Source organism: Copadichromis virginalis, linkage group LG2, assembly GCF_057382275.1.
Source record: "Copadichromis virginalis isolate Kocher_CV1m ecotype Utaka linkage group LG2, C_Virginalis_male_GT1.1, whole genome shotgun sequence".
In the NCBI taxonomy this organism is placed as follows: domain Eukaryota; kingdom Metazoa; phylum Chordata; class Actinopteri; order Cichliformes; family Cichlidae; genus Copadichromis; species Copadichromis virginalis.
In genome coordinates this window covers 21,837,440-21,853,714 of record NC_140619.1, presented here as the reverse complement: position 1 = coordinate 21,853,714, position 16,275 = coordinate 21,837,440, and the positions used below count along the sequence as shown (strand labels likewise).

The following is a 16,275-nucleotide window of genomic DNA, read 5'->3' as shown; positions in this document are numbered from 1 at the left end:
CAGAGGAGATTGCAGTCCCGAATGTCTCTCTGGAACTTTATCCTGGCCCTGAGGTCGTCAAGCTTGTTCTCCAGTGACTGGACGTTGGCGAGCAGGATGCTAGGCAGAGGTGTGCGGTGTGCACGAGCTCTCAGCCTGTTCCTGACGCCGGCTCGCTTCCCTCTAGGCCGCCGCCGCTTCCCTTTGTTCTCCCTCGAGATCTCACTCGGCCAGCTCGGATCCGGAGTTAAAAACTTCGAATTGTGAGTACATTGTATACCAATAGAAACAAGAGTGTCACTGTCATACCTAATGTACCCAATGGTGATGATTTTGCCGATTTAGAAACGCTGAAAACTAACTTAAAAAACAAAGACAAAGAAAAAGTGGTCGGAGCAGTCGTGACGGCAGCCGACCTCACCGGCGCCATCTTAGAATTCCTGTTGTGGACATAAGGGATGCAATCAAACCTAACAATGCAAGACATGAACTTTTATTTTAATGCAGGATCTAAATCCCCTTTTTAGAAAGAATCATTCAGTCAGGTGTGGCGACTTAAAAATTTCATCGGAAACCATCTCAAAGTACAACACAACTAAATAGATTAAAAATTAAATAGTCCACTACAGTCTACTTTGATGATGAAATTGAGCCTTCTTCTTCCATTTCCTGTGGAGGAGCCATATGTGGCGTATTCCATCTCTGCAAATCTTCAGATAGGAGATGGGAGGAAATATTGATGTTGATGAACAGCCATGTGTTTGCTACTCAGCGCTGATGTTTCAAGGATTTGTGCGAGGGATTTGTAAAATGTGACAATCTGTTGCTCTAGATCAGGGGTCCCCAATCCCAGTCCATGAGGGCCGGTGTCCCTGCAGGTTTTAGATGTGTCCTTGATCCATCACAGCTGATTTAAATGGATAAATTACTTTCTCAACATGTCTTGGAGTTCTCCAGAAGCCTGGTAATGAACTAATCATGTGATTCAGGTGTGTTGACATCTAAAACCTGCAAGGATGAGTCGTGATGAGTCAAAAGCCTCCTTATAAAACCTAGTAAGCAAGCTACTCATTTTAATGTAGATTATAGATTTTTTTTAGACTTTAATGCATCTCTCCACTCTAGTCAGACACTTCAGTTTCTGTGTGTTTTTATGCTAACATACCAAAGGACATCTGAAAGACATAAGTTGTTCTTCTCTCCAAGAGAATCTCTGTTATGTCTCTGACTGCTAAAGCAGATGCGTGTTAGTTGTTGCTTCTAGTAATGCATCAGCATGTGTTATTTTTTACTGGTAAATGCAAAAAATCCACCCAAATAAACGGCCAGTCTTTGTTCTCCAAACAAGTAAAAAGGCTCGTCACTGCAACAGCTCACCTGCCATGCAGCTTTTGGGTCTTCAAACCAGGATAAACACACAATAACAAAATATAGACCAGTGCAGTAGAAAATGCCAAACTCCCGTTTTGTCAAATGATTTCCATGCAAAAGCCAGAGCAAAGATGTCTCTGCATTTTCCAAGCCAAATAAAGTGAGTAATATAAAGACAAAACTTAGCAAAGCGTGTCACAGCGGGCTTACGGCTGCCTCCTGCAACATGTAGGAGGTGGACAATCTCAACATCCTCCCAAACAAGCACAAAATCACAGTTCAGTTTGATTTTCACACTAAAACGCACTGGAAGTGAGAAAGATATTCAGGTTGCTGACTCCACAAAGTGGATGCAGTGGAAGGCATACAACAGATTCTTACGGCTTCAGATTATTGCCATGTTTAGTCACCAAAGGGTGTAATAGAAATACTCACTGGAACCAATCTGGCAAATGTTCATTATTCTCTAGTATTTGAAAATGTCTGTGGATGAAGTCAGCGAGGAGAAGAAAAAAGGATCAAGAGGTGGATTTGATTCCCAACAGGCTTCGACAGACTCTTACCTGTACTTGATTTGATGGTTTCTTGTCCGACCGTTTGCCCAAGCAGGTCGTACTGGTTCAGCCGAGAGCTTTCCCCTTCCACTACAACAGACTCGGAAGCATTGCGAGTCCAAGCATAAGTCACCTCTGAGATTGTGTAGGCATCTAAAAAGAGGAAGAGGGTAGACTCATTGGAGGTAAACTGATACATTTTTCTAAAATCCAAATGAAAAGCCACCTTTTACAGTGTTTAAATGATACTGCTGAGAGAAACAAAGCCCCTCACTGCTTTATGATGTCACTTGTGAAACACCAACAAGATATCAATACATAGTGACATTTGCCCTTTTCAGTCAGCCACAGAATTTACTGAATATGGGATATGAGAGTGTGTCTGCTGACCTGAGAATGTCTAATGAAACGGGAACATTTTTACTTCAGTACATTCAGTAATTGAAATATTCTGTCAGTCATGCTGCACAGTAACGTGAAATGTGAAATACTGTAGATCACCACATAAAGAAGACAGGACATCAAGGCATTTCAGACATGACCCACTGAGTTAGGATAATTATTGCTTTTAAAGCAACATCTTGAAACAGCTTAAAGCAAAAAATTCCATCCAAATGTGAAGAAGCATTAGCAGAATTAAATACCCAACAAAAATATTTGGATGAGCTTAGCATTGGTTTCCCCATTTTTCCCAGGGACGTTTCCAATTAGTCCTCTATCCGTAGTGTTGTTTGTGCCACTGCCAAAAAACTGAGCCATGCATTCTAGCTTCACTTGTTCCTGAGGCTCCTCTCTCGCCAAAGGACCAGTGAGAAGAAGGAAGGAAAGAAAAAACAAAAAAAGAAACAAAGCAGCATTTTACTTTTGAGTTCCCTCAGGCACTATCATCATCAGAGTTACTCACAGCTGCCAAATTTTAGTGGACAGGAATGAGAGTCCATGGGGAAATCCTCCAGATGCATTGGGCACTCTGCATGCACAGTTAACCTGCATCCAATTCACAGAAAATGGAGGAGACTTTGCAAATGCATGAAAAGTATACAGCAGAGATAGAAAGAAAAATAAACTCACAAGCCTCATGCACTATTCAAGACACTTCCCATCTGTAATGCCTTGAAACAAAAATAATCATCTTAAATGTAATCAGCGGAGCAAAACAAACGAGGTGCTGCAGAGACCAGCAGAGATGGTGACACTGTAGGTTAGCTCTGTGCTAAGAAACCGCATACCTGTGTGCTGTTTAAGACAATATCCAACCACTGCAAAAATACTCAGTGCTTACAAATGTATCAGACCAGCAGCCAATGTAAGGTTCATGCCACAGCTGACGAAATTAACAATACTGGTAATTACAAAAAATAATTTTTTTAATGTATAACGGTTAATCCACCAGGACAGGCTGTTTAAACAAAATAATGTTTTCAGTGCTGAGCTGTAATTCTTATTGTTATCCATGAATCTTCAACTTGGCTATTTTTCAAAAAAGCAGAAAAAATAGTAAAGCACATTTTTAGTTTTTACTGAGATGCCAAATTACACATGTTTGTGTTTCTAAATAGAAAAATTACTTTTACCGTTTGAATGTCACTCCTCAGAGTCCAGTGTGCCGGCACAAATTTAGGTATAAAAACATGAATCTCCTGCAATGAACTCAGTCATTTTTGTTTTTCTGACAAGTGGTCTGAATTTGTTAAGCAATTTATTATAATTAATATTATTACAAAAATGTATGTTTCCATTGACTTTTTTGAAATAGCATTCAAGCACAGCAATGAATGCGAGAAACAGGAGGCATAAAAAATACATTTGAACAAATGGGATTCTGTGTTGCTGCTGTATTCACGCTTGCTTTAGCAAGAAAAGCGTTCCATCCACGTCATTTCTCTTTTTCTTTCTCTCTATTTTAGGAACGTTTGTGGACTCTCATGTCTCTTAGGCAAATATGAAGCTGTATCCAGCAGCCTGGCTTTGAGAGTTCCTGGGTTCATGTCTCAAACATGTAGTTATCTGTGTTTTTGTGCGGGGAGAGGAGGCGCTAACATTACCTAACCATTTAACAATGGCTCAGTTGTTGTTAGTTTCACGGTGACTGGAGTCGAGTTTCTATGGCTATGGTGAAAAATATCAACAATCCACATCTAAGTCTATTTCCATCATCATTTTTTTGACTTACTTTTCCAAATCCAACCTGAGCCAGTCTGAACTGACTCTGGAGAAGGATGGATCGACTGGAAGCAGCTCTGGCTGTTGAGCTTGTATGGCAGGGTTAAAGACGTGTATTTAAATGCAGTGCTGGGCAGCAGAGAAATGCCTCGTTTAGTCTTTCAGGTTCCAGTGATGATGTGACATTACGTGTAAACATAAGCTAACACATTGCTAGCAAGAGCTTCATGTTTGCCTTATAGATGTAATCAGTGTTTCTAAGTAACCCTCAGTTAGACAGCAAACGTATATTATCCACGCGATTCTCACTGTTTCTGTCTTTTTGCTTCTGTGCCTTGAGTTACCTCATGGTGTACAGCAGAGTCCCGTCATCTTTGATCCTCAACAGTTTATTAGGCATGGTCATGTTATGTGCCACAGACTTTTTCCCGTTGTGAAAGAAGGTGTCCGGTGTCCAAATCTTACTCGCCATCAGGTTGTTCAGGGGCAAAATATTCATTGGTCCATGGAATTTCAACCTCTCGTCCTTCCAGCTTTGCCGGAAGAAAACATCTATGGTGTACTCCTGAGAAAAGATGAGATACGTTCATGAATTAATCTCACTATATTATTACTTCTCTTATGACTTAGGTTCTCCATGTATTAAAACAAGGCTCATTCCCACTCAAAAAATGCTAAACTGCACACTGATGGGCAGTTCATCACAACTAACTTCACCTGCCAGCTCTGCCTACAGAGCTGGCAGGTGAAGTTAACCTTAACCTATCCCCGTTTCCAAATAGCGAGTCTCCATGAAGGTGAGACCCACACTCGCCCTGTTCCTTCACAGCTTACTCAGTTGCTGTTTTCCTAAGCTGACTCTGAGGCCAACATGACCCCCTTAACCTGCAATACTGTGTTGTCAAAAGACACCACACAGCAAGGATTAAGGGCAGAAATCAGTGCACCGTGAAATGTGTATACGTGTGAATGTTCGTGTCCGTGTGATTCACACACAGCAAGTGAGGGTGAGAAGCAGAAAGAGATACTTTTTTTTCTTTTTACTCGTCATAGTTGCAAAGCCTGTGACATTTAGATGTCGGGACACTGAAACTGTGGATTATACGGTATAGCAGCTCGGACTCTGAGAGGGCCTGCTTTAGTATTTCAGTTCAGGTCTCATTTAGTAAAGTTTAGCAAAAAGTCATTAAAAAAAATGTCTGAACGTGAACAGTGTGGTTGTTGAAAGACGGAGCATAAATGAGGTCAGTAAGCTGTGGTTCTTACGACACATAGGTTTAGGCTAACTGTAAATGTTTTCTTTGAGCTCTCTTCTAAAACATTCTGCATCCTTCTAAATTATTAAAAACACATTCATCCACCTCAACATCAGACTGGGAAGCCTGGTCCTTCACTTTGATGTTTGTGCACACTGGTTTATTTTGGGTAACTCCTACATATACCACTGTGATGTCCTAAAGTAAGCACTATGCATTAATCCATGACAAGAATACAATGTTACTCCTTTTTGCTGGGAGCTAAAATGGAGCTGGTTTACAAAATAAGAGCTTTTTTTTGGTTGTTTTCCTTTTTAAAAACCTTTTTTGTTCATAAGATACGAAGATAATTCTTGTACCAAACATGGCTGAAGTTTAAAAACGATGAGGTCATTGTTTGTAATGCCAGCAAGGAAAAAAGCTCAGACTGATCAAAAATACTCAGTTTCATACATTTCCCCCCCTGGCTCTCAGTGACATCAGCTGAATTTCCATTTCTGGATGATGTCTCAATGGCACCCAGTATGATTTTTTTCTTCATGTCAATTTTATTTCTACATTTCGACATGATAAAAGCCTTTAATGGTCACAGTAGGCAAGTGAACTAGGTAGTCTTACTTAGTGATCGTGGCTCAATCACACTAGAGCAAAAATAGGACAACTACCTTGCAACTATGAAACATTTGTGGTTGCCTGGTGAATTCTTTTGTTGTCAAAGCCTGATTTCAAGTAGTTGAGGCAACAGACTGGTCACTCAGAGGTTATTTGTGCAACACGTGCCTGTCTGTGACCACTTTTAATTGCAAAGTAATTGCACAGGTCTCCTGGGGAGAGACAACCTGTCTCCAAACAGTTGGAGTCCAACTCTTAGACAGTTATATATATTTATTATTCCACCTGTGATAAATAAAAAACACAATAAAATATAAATATTTTAGAAACTGTTATTTATTAGGAAAATAACAAACTGAATTTTCAGGTTTATCACGTATCAGAAAAACCCAGTAACTAACTATTATGTGACGTCTCTGTGTTTACAATTTTTTCTGCTTTTTGACTATGAAAATGAGAATAATAGGTACACTTCAAATGCTGGGCTGGCAGCCTTATGCTATCTGACTCTATCTGTATTTCATTTTTATAATAAATATAGATTGCTCATTTTGTGACTAAGTCCCCTAAAGTAAATACTGTTCATTTTTTTCTATTTTTCATCTTATTGTTTTTCTTCCTTTCGGTGGACCTTATATAAATCTTATATGTGGCCACCTCAGCAATCGCCTGAATTTCTCTAGAGTATCTGAATAAAGCAGACAGATCAGATGAGAATATTTCATCCTGTTTCTCATTTTTTATGAGGCATATATCTCACAGCAGAGCCTGAGATAAATAATATACTTTAAACTATGTGTTTCCAAACCTGAATATAAGGGATGGTTTTAGCAGTGACTTCCTCCTTGGGTTATAAGCGAGGTCATCAGTGACGGCCTCTGCCAGTGAAACTGAAGCAAAGGAAATTTTCCTTTGAGCTGTTTGTCTGTCTGTCCATCTGTTTATGTTCAAGATGTTTTTAAAAGGAGACATCAGAAATCATTTGGCCGACAGATCACCCTCTGGGCCAATTAGCTGATGAGATGTGGGTGGTGATTTGGATCTGGGATTTTTGCCATATGATTTAAAAAATAAATAAATACATTTAAATAAATTTTAGCCTCAAAGATTTATTATTTGGTGTCTTTGTCCCACTCTCTATAAGTGCTGATTTATGTTTGGCCGAGAGGCGTGTTGTTCATATATTTTTCAGAGAACATTGCATTGAACTTAACTGCTGAATCGATGAATTAATCACTTGGAAAAATGAGCCTTTAGCAATTGAAGGGAGGCTGATGATATGATGCGAAGGTGGGTGCGTGTTTCAGAATGATAAACAGGAAAGCCCAGGATAAACAAAGCAGTGACTTGAATAACAAGAAGACTTTCAATAATTTATGAGATGAAAATTGTCAGATGAATAGACATCGTGACACAGTGAGGATTACTCGTCCTACTACAGTACTGTAGTGTTTGCATGTGTTTTTATGAGGGGAAGACATAATGAAGGTGAAAATAAAAGAATTATTGTTTCTTCTTGAAGCACGAGCAGGCTGTGAGAGAAATGACAGTAAGCAGAGTGAATAAACGTCCGTTTGCTGCACTCACCATGTCCGTGTCTGAGACTGGTCCAAAGCTGGTAACATAGATGTTTGTTTTCACCTCAGTTACTCTGTCTGGATCAGAGAAAAACTGTTAACGACATCAAGACACAAAAGAAGCGAGTTTACGCTGAACTTTCTTTCATTTTTAGTACTGTTCAAAAGTTTGCCACATATCCTCGAAGCTTGAGGTGATTTACAGAGTATTAAACAAAAGTTTTGATTTTTTTTCTTCCATTTTCAGGAATAGCTACTCAGTTTATCAGTGTATCTATAATCAGTAATTACCTCTCTATATGCAAGCGCTGGGATACGTGGAGTCATTTCTGGGCTGGAGTCATAACGCCATATGCACAAAGATCTTATACTTTATCGGAGCTTCATCAAGTAAGTGCTTTTTCAGAGCTACATGGATATTGCTGCTGCTGTAATCACATATTAAAAGCAATTACTAAGCTAAACTCGGGGTGGCTTTTAGTCGTTATTATTTCCATTTGTGTGATGTTGTTTCAGGAAGTTATTTGTCATCATTACCATACAGAAAGAACTATATTATGTGCAAGATCACCTCACCTACTGTCAAAGATTTATCTATCAGGACATAAGATCTTAAAATTCAGCAAACTCTAATGAGTATCAATCATGACATATTAAACCTTGCAACTGTTTATTTGTTCATATTAAATGTTAACATTCATGATCAGAAAATATTAAACAAGTGTGGCTTGTTTGGAAGAGCCGCTGGTAGAAAGCCTCCTCTCTCCAAAAACAAACATGGGAGCATGGATCTGAACAAACCACACGACCTCTGGAACAATCTCCTTTGAACAGATTAGACCAAAGTGGAGCTGTTTGTCCATAATGCACAGCACCATACACTGTGTTTATAAGTCGACCATAAGGAAAAATAGTCTACTGTCAAATACGGGGCCAAACTGGGTCATGCAACATGACAATCATCCCAGCACACAGCAAAGCTATAGCAGAATGGCTGAAGAAGGAAATAATCCAGATGCTGCAATGCTTTGAAATGATAAAACCTTAAAGGAGCTGTGGATGGACAAAAGTCTGCAGCCTGCAGAGCTAAAGTGAAGCAGCATTGTAAAGATCCAGGTCCAAATTCCTCCACAATGATGTGAGAGACCCATACGGTCACGTGGAAAATGATTATTTGAATCAGGTGTTCTTAGTTTTTCAGACATTGCTTCTGCATGTTGGCTCAGTTCATGTTAAATAGACAATAACATGGTTTTATTTTTGATTCAGATTGTTTTTGTTATGTCCTGATATGTAAAACCTTTAACTGTAAGAAGGTGTGCCTTCTTTATCACACAACTGTACACGTGACCTTTGAAATGCTCGCTCAACCTCTGTTAGATTACATGTATTGAATCAAAGTAACATGTAAGTTCAAATTTGACCTAAATGTTCACAGCTATGGAAAAGCAAGGCCTCGCATGTTTCCCGTTCCAGTGACAATGTGCAACTGCATCAGCGCTGCTGCATCAGCTCCATTCGCTCTCTCTACACTCCGGCTCTTTGAAATATTTACTGAAGATAAATCTCTTGTGCTTGGTCGATTCAAAAAGCTTCCATGTTTCATACTACGCTCTCTTCTACACAGCGAAAAACATCTTACATACCACCTAAAAAATACTTCACTTTAAGAAAAGCTCTCTCATGCATGGCAAGGTGAGCTGCCATCCACAATCCCTCTGAGACATATCACAGAAATGGTTGATAACAGTGTCAGTAGTTTGCAGTTTGACTGTTGACAGTCACTAAATTACATATTACCAATCAGGGTGTCACCCACATTTCATTCCCTGCAGGTATGTGTTGTCTCCAGTAGTAATACGTGTTTAAAAAGGCCAAATGTTTCTCCCTGGCTTCTAATAAACATGTTTTCTTCCACCTAAATTTGAGCATCGGTGGAAACCAGTCAGCGTTTTGATAACATTCATGCAGCTAAACTACTCTATAAATCACAGGCTTAATATAAAATATTACCACCGTTCACCTGCTTATAAGATAACGTAAATCAGAGGCTGCGGCAGGCTGAGGAGTAATAGGTTCAATCTATTTAGCTAGACATGCCACTGGGTGCATTTATTCATGTAAACCAGGCTATGGAATGTAAATAAGGCAGACTGAGATTCATCTTCTTTTTTTACTCTACCACAGAGACCTTCATTTGTTTGATTTATAATTGTAAATACATTTGTTCCTCAGTAAAAATATCCTGTATTACTTTCTCTTGTGACAAAGAATGGTGCATTTTAGCATAAGGGCTTAATGCACTGTAATATACCGAGTCTCTCAATGGCTGTGACACTATATATCCTGTTTAATCCAAGTGTGCTGGCCATGTGTTGTAATGGGTGAATGTTTCATCTCTATACCATTTACTGAGCTTGCTACGTAATATTAAAAGTATTGTACAATCAAGAATTACTAACAGGAGCCACCATGACACAAGATGAACAGAAAGACTGGGAAAATTCATGAGGGATGATTTCGCCACCTGACATTGTGATTTACTTAATCTTTTGACTGTTTAAAGAAGCTATCAGTTATCATGTTTATTAATAATTTCTGTATAGTATCAGGGCTGAGGGCTGGTTTCATTAGCTATTTATATGATGGAAAAATAATGTTGTCATTTTCTTTGTTCCTGGCTGTTTTTCCTTTAATGGAGGTTAGTGTTTGCCATGAATTTCCTTGAAGTCTCATTGCATTTCTTCACTGTTTAGTATTTTGTAGTTATTCTTTGTACTTTGTTGTAAATCCATTCTTTCTTTCTTTTTTACAGAGTCTTGTCGAGTTGTGATATTTACTATTAAAGCTGATGCTTTTGGCACACAGTACTGTGCAGAGTTCTTGTGCCATCCCTTTTTTCTCCATATTTTGGTTCTGAAGAGACTTTTTTTTTATTAGTCTTGAGCCAATGACATTGACACTGGCTGCTATTTCTATTCATTTCCAGTCCAGTCCTTGCAGCTGACTATTGTCAGGTGACAGTTTTTGTTTGTTAAGCCACTTCACATTGACCTATCAGTCACTCATTCATAAAAACCTAAGCGATGAACCTGTGTTGTGTCTGCACATAACAGAAAACTTAGCAAAGAACCAATTTCCCTAAAAATGAATGCTGTTAGCGTTAATCTCGTTAAAATGACGTTAACACCATAACCATATTGACGCGTCAAATCTCCGTTAGTGAGTTCCTGCGCGGTGTCAACGCGTCAGCGCGGTTAGCTTGTTAACGCGTTAGCGCCATGCAGCCCTCGCACGGGGCGATCTGCGTTAACTTACTAATGGAGATTTGCCGCGTTGGTGTAGTTATGGTGTTAACGTCATTTTAACGAGGTTAACACTGACAGCACTACTAAAAATACAATTTATTTTATGTCTTTAGGCACTACCAACCTGTCACTAACACATTTTTTCCCATTTTTTGGCTGAATCTATGTAAAATGCCAAAGAAAACACAGACTGACAATACAATATTTTTTTGTTCCACCAAGGTGATTCCAAACGAGCTGTTAGCTAAAAACGTGGCATGTCCTGGTATGGGGTGCACTGTGTTTATCAAACAATTTGAGGAAACTGGACAAAAGAAGAAGTGGCAGATCTAAAACCCTTTCCACAGCTGATGAACAGTTTCTGAAAGTCATGTCATTAAGAAATCAGGGGAAAAACCCCAGCAAAGACCAGACACAGGACCTGAGAGATGGATCTGTCCCTTCGGCTGATCCATCTGCTGTTTACTGAAGCCGCACTGGAAATCTAATCTTAGAAATGAAAGGTGGCTGTAAAGAAGCCATTCATTCTTAAGAAAAGAAAACAGAAAGAAGAGGCTGGGGTATGTCAAATTACACAAGAAATGGACTGAAAATCAAGCCTAGAGAATTATTCTTGTTGCAAGTCAGCACTGTATTTATAACAGTTATAAAGCCCATACATGTTCTGTGTGGTGCAAAGGATCAAAGACATTTAAAAAGATACCAGAGGACTCAAAAGAGATAACTTTACAACAGCAAACATTGTGGTGCAAGAACTTTGCTGTAGTTTACTGTAATTCCAATTGACCACTAAAATGAAAGATCATGTATATCGGACTTCAAAATAACTGAACAAATAAGGGGCGGAGTTTCAAGATGACTGCTGAGAAGCAAGACTTCTAGATGGACTTTGATGGAGCTTACAACAGAAAGGAGACAGCCTTTGTTCTCTTTTCAAGATTTCGGGAGGCTACAGCTTTAACATTAATGATCAGGATTTGTTTTTTGAGGGTTTTATTATTATTCATTGTAATTGTGTTTTTGTATTGAGCGTACTTTGCAGAGGGTGCTTGAAAATGAGAAAAAACACCCTCTTGTCTTGTTGGTTTCATGGAGCTGGCTCTTCATTTTAAGCACATTTTATATGCAAATGCAGGCCCAATGTCATTTATCATGTCTGATTCAGAAAACTATTTAATCAAGTAAAGTAAAGGATTTTTGCTATACGACTACACACACTCATTCTCACATACACACAAAAAGAAATCACAAACCAGTATCAAAAGCCCCTCAAAAATAAACAAACACAGGTCTGTAAAAACCAAATCCATCACCAAATGGTAGCTGCACTCCATTTGCATTGTACCAGTGGGACAACTTCAAAAGCAAAACTAGCTTTTTTATTTATTCATTTTAGTAGCAAACCTAGAAAAGCACTGCCTTCAGGGGAAATACGTGCTTACTATTTAAAAATATCAAGAGTGCATTTAATGCCCGAGGACATTAGAATATTTTATTTAAGGGAGCAAGGACAATACCTAAAGTTCATTTATTCAGCAGCAGTCACAAACACGTGCTTTTCATATAATCTGAATCATTTGGTACAGATGGGCCTGCTGAACCATGTTTAATCAGTAAGACACAACCTGCCTGTGTTAGAGACTCTGTGCATTCCACTGTGAGACCATCCAAATGTCAACTTAACTCTTGCCAGTTTCAATGGAGATGAAGAGAAGCAGCAAAATGACAGACTGTTAGAGGGAACAGATTTGACTTGAATGAACAAAGCACTACATTTTTTTAGGAGCAGCTCATAAATTAGCATTGTGTAAAAACTCATCCAGATTACTCCGTCACACAGGTGAGGAAGGAAGGTCAGTTAACCCTCTTCACACGTCGACGCCTGTTGCAGCTGCAGTGAATAATACTGGTGAACTATTTGGTCTGTGCAGTTATAATTTTTTTTTTTTGACATTTTAGCACAAAGCAGTAGAAACCATGGCATTGGCATCATTTAAAAATGAGAGTCCAATTAGAAGACACAAGACGTGATTATATTAATTTTTTATAGCTTGATATTTTTTATTTAATTCAGATTGGATCAGTTTCAGTTTGTTTCCAGAAGGGGTTTACTCGTCTTTGTTGTTTGGAAATGTTTGGTTTCAGTTGAGTTTTTATTAGTTTTAGTCTTTCTTTACTGTGTAGCAGTATTCTTCAGAATAGGTATGACAAACTCAAAACATCTCAGGTCATAACGTCAAATTTTAAAGAAGGAATAAAACCTAGAACATTTCCTGTATATTAATTTCATTTTAGTAAGTTTGTGAATTCACAATATCCAATTCCCAATTCAAGTTGACGCGATGCCACTGATATGAATGAACTTGTTAAACTTGTTACAGTCCAATAACTCCAGCTACTTATCTTGAAAAAATGGTAAATGGCCTGTATTTGTATAGCGCTTTACTAGTCCCTAAGGACCCCAAAGCGCTTTACACATCCAGTCATCCACCCATTCACACACACATTCACACACTGGTGCTGGCAAGCTACATTGTAGCCACAGCCACCCCGGGGCGCACTGACAGAGGCGAGGCTGCCGGACACTGGCGCCACCGGGCCCTCTGACCACCACCACTATCTTATTCGTATTTAATCTTGATTGCTCTTCCATCAGTTGCATTTGTGTCAACAGCTTTCTTTATCCATCACCATATCATAACAGCACAACAGTCACAAACTGAACAACAACACACCTGCCGCTAATTACGTGTCTACCTTACATACATTCACACAAACACACCTTACCGAAAAACACAAAAGTTGACCCCTAGCGGCACGCATAAGATAACAACCAAAACTTGGCTCCTGCACCTATACCTCACCCTTATCCAAAAATATTTTACATTACCAGAAAATCCCAGGTACTTACATCTTTTGCAAATAAGGATAAAAGGATAACACCTGATAACAGGGCATTAACTTTTTTTGCCCTTTTAGCTGCTTTGATTGCTCATACCAAGGCCGCTTCGCCTGTGGATGGCTCTGAGCTCTGGATAACTTTAGCTTTAGCTACTTTTAGCTTGTTTAAAGTTTCCATGATTAGGTTTATCGTTGCAAACATTTTCTTGATGATCCTTTGAGATTTAATAGTGAAAGAGCTTCCAATTTACAACATGTTGATGTTACACACACATGAAATGGACTGGTTTATAATCAAACATGTGTGGGGCTAAGCGGTTAATCACCAGTCAGGATTGACAGCGCTGGAATTCTGGTCATCTCCAGTAAAAAACACTGGTCCCAAACATCAAAAGGACTTTTTGTTGTTGCCTATGGTTACTTCCCAGTAAATGAGAAATGTTCGATTTTAGACAATAAAAACCTTTTGACATGTAACTGTCTCTGATAGGTATAGCGCTGAGCATGAAGTCATGGATAGGTGACAAATTTCTGGAGGGGGTGAAAAGCAAATTAGTGGCAGAAGTGTGAATACGAACAGAAGTGAGCTTCCTCACAGTCACACTAATGATGATGAGGAGCAACTGTGTGTTCTCTGTTCACTTTCTGCAGCCTGGCTCAACTTCAGTGAAAGTGTCTGGAAAAAAATGCTGCATTTTCAAAAGAGCACTTGAAACAGATGACAAGTATGAAAAATAAATGTCAGATTAAAACAATTTAGTCCACAGTCTAGTTACATTATCTATATCAGAGAAAATACACAGTTATGCACGTGAAAGCCTGCTTTAAGTAAATTTGTTCTAAGTAAATTCTGGAGACATTCGCAGCCTAAACCCACACAGCTATTCACTCATGGTTAAAGAAATTGTAGCTGCTTTTTTCTTCTCCCCTGAAACCCCACAAAGGGAAACGTGGGTTCATCTTCCCAATCTTTATCATATAATCATTGCTACAAACTGTAAAATACCATACCTATACCTCCCTGGTTTATCAGGCTGTAGTTATTCATTGATTTGCATTGTGTCCGTGTTATGTCCACAGTTGTAACTATTCTAAGCATCTTTAATGATGGAGGATAGTGAAACATTTAAACTGCTACAGGGAGAAAATAGATTTTATACTATACTCTGCATGTGTAATTAGCCTCTACATAAATGACTGAATGTTTGATGACACTGGCATTCAAGCTGCTTTTCCCTTTTTCTCTCTTTCTTTGTGAATGCTTATGCTTAGACCATGAGAACTGTCAAAAACACTCACCCTTTGACCCTGAGTTTACTGTATGTATGAGTGAGCATGCTCGTGCAGCTGTGAGGAGGCTCTTTTTCAGTTGTTATAAATATGTCATAAGCCAAAGTCCAGTGAAGCGTTAACACGATGTGTTCCCCCAACGCACACACACAGATGAGACATACAGATCTAATGTTTCTGCCGTGTGGAAAACATCGGATGTCGTTTCTGTAGCTGTTTGTTTCCTCCGTACATTAATGGGTACAGTGTGCTACTACACTGTGAGCGTTACGAGGCTGTGCTCCTGTAGAGGAACACACTTCAAAAGTTTCTGATTTATGCTCTAATGTTTTATTTAAGTGTTTTACGTCAGATCGCTGAGTCTGTGTGTTACACAGACACTTATTCACTGCTAGCTGTTGGTCCAAAAGCATCAGGTTTTTACTGGCGCGATCCTATCAGTCTGTTTTGGTGTATCAAGCGTTTGTGAAATATCAAAAACACAAAGATACATTCTATATTTCTGCATTTTCTAGATACCTGAGCTTTCTTCATACATTGGGGCTTTTTCTGCACAGTAAATAAGCTGGCAGGACTGTTACTGTAGGGCCATTTGAATAGGCTGAGTGCTGCCAAGCTAAAGGAGGTCTGTTCCACATATGGTAGCTCCTGGGCTGGGCTGATGGCCCCAGGAATTTGAATTTCAAATGGCACCAAATCCTGAGGGAGGAGCTCAGCTTTGGGCTGAGGGGCCAGCTGGAAATGCCCAAACATGAAGGATAACGGGAGATGTGAGAATGACGAGTGGAGCGCTGCTGCGTGCGTGAGGCGATGTGGTTCTTCAAACAACAAAATCCAAACGCTGCCTTCTGCAGAAAGTGTGAAGCAAAAAATACCAAAAGCCTGTTATGCTTTTAAAAATTTAAATTTATCAAACATTTAAGGGAGCTCTCAGGAAGCTCTTTTTAATGGCCCCAGCATCAGAGCATACACCAAAAGTGTTTATATTCTGATCTAAATATTTTATTTTTAACACTTTTTAATTTACTCATCTGAGGACATCAACCATTTATACATGTAACCATACCATGTAATTCCAAGCCACCTTCCTACTGTGCAGTGCAGCTACAAAACACTAAGACAGCACAAACCAGCTACACAGTGTCATTATCCACACATACAGTGTCTTTCCTTATGTTTTACACAAATATTCTCACTTTGGTTTTTCCCTAAAAAGTCAAGCAAGAGTAAAACTCTCTGCAGGGTTAAATGTGGCCACTTTGGC

The 16,275-nt window shown here is 39.1% G+C and overlaps 1 protein-coding gene across 2 annotated transcripts in view; it reads right to left on the bottom strand.

Annotated features, from left to right (window-relative positions):
• The window catches only part of gabra2b (gamma-aminobutyric acid type A receptor subunit alpha2b), a 47,840-nt gene that overhangs the window by 23,163 nt on the left and 8,402 nt on the right, over positions 1 to 16,275 (bottom strand). For both annotated transcript variants that reach the window (XM_085473476.1, XM_085473468.1), the window contains 4 exons: positions 7,523 to 7,590; positions 4,412 to 4,632; positions 2,809 to 2,891; positions 1,914 to 2,057 (listed from right to left, as the gene is read on the bottom strand). In XM_085473476.1, the coding sequence (XP_085329602.1) occupies positions 1,914 to 2,057; positions 2,809 to 2,891; positions 4,412 to 4,632; positions 7,523 to 7,590 (516 nt within the window). The remainder of the gene's footprint in view (positions 1 to 1,913; positions 2,058 to 2,808; positions 2,892 to 4,411; positions 4,633 to 7,522; positions 7,591 to 16,275) is intronic.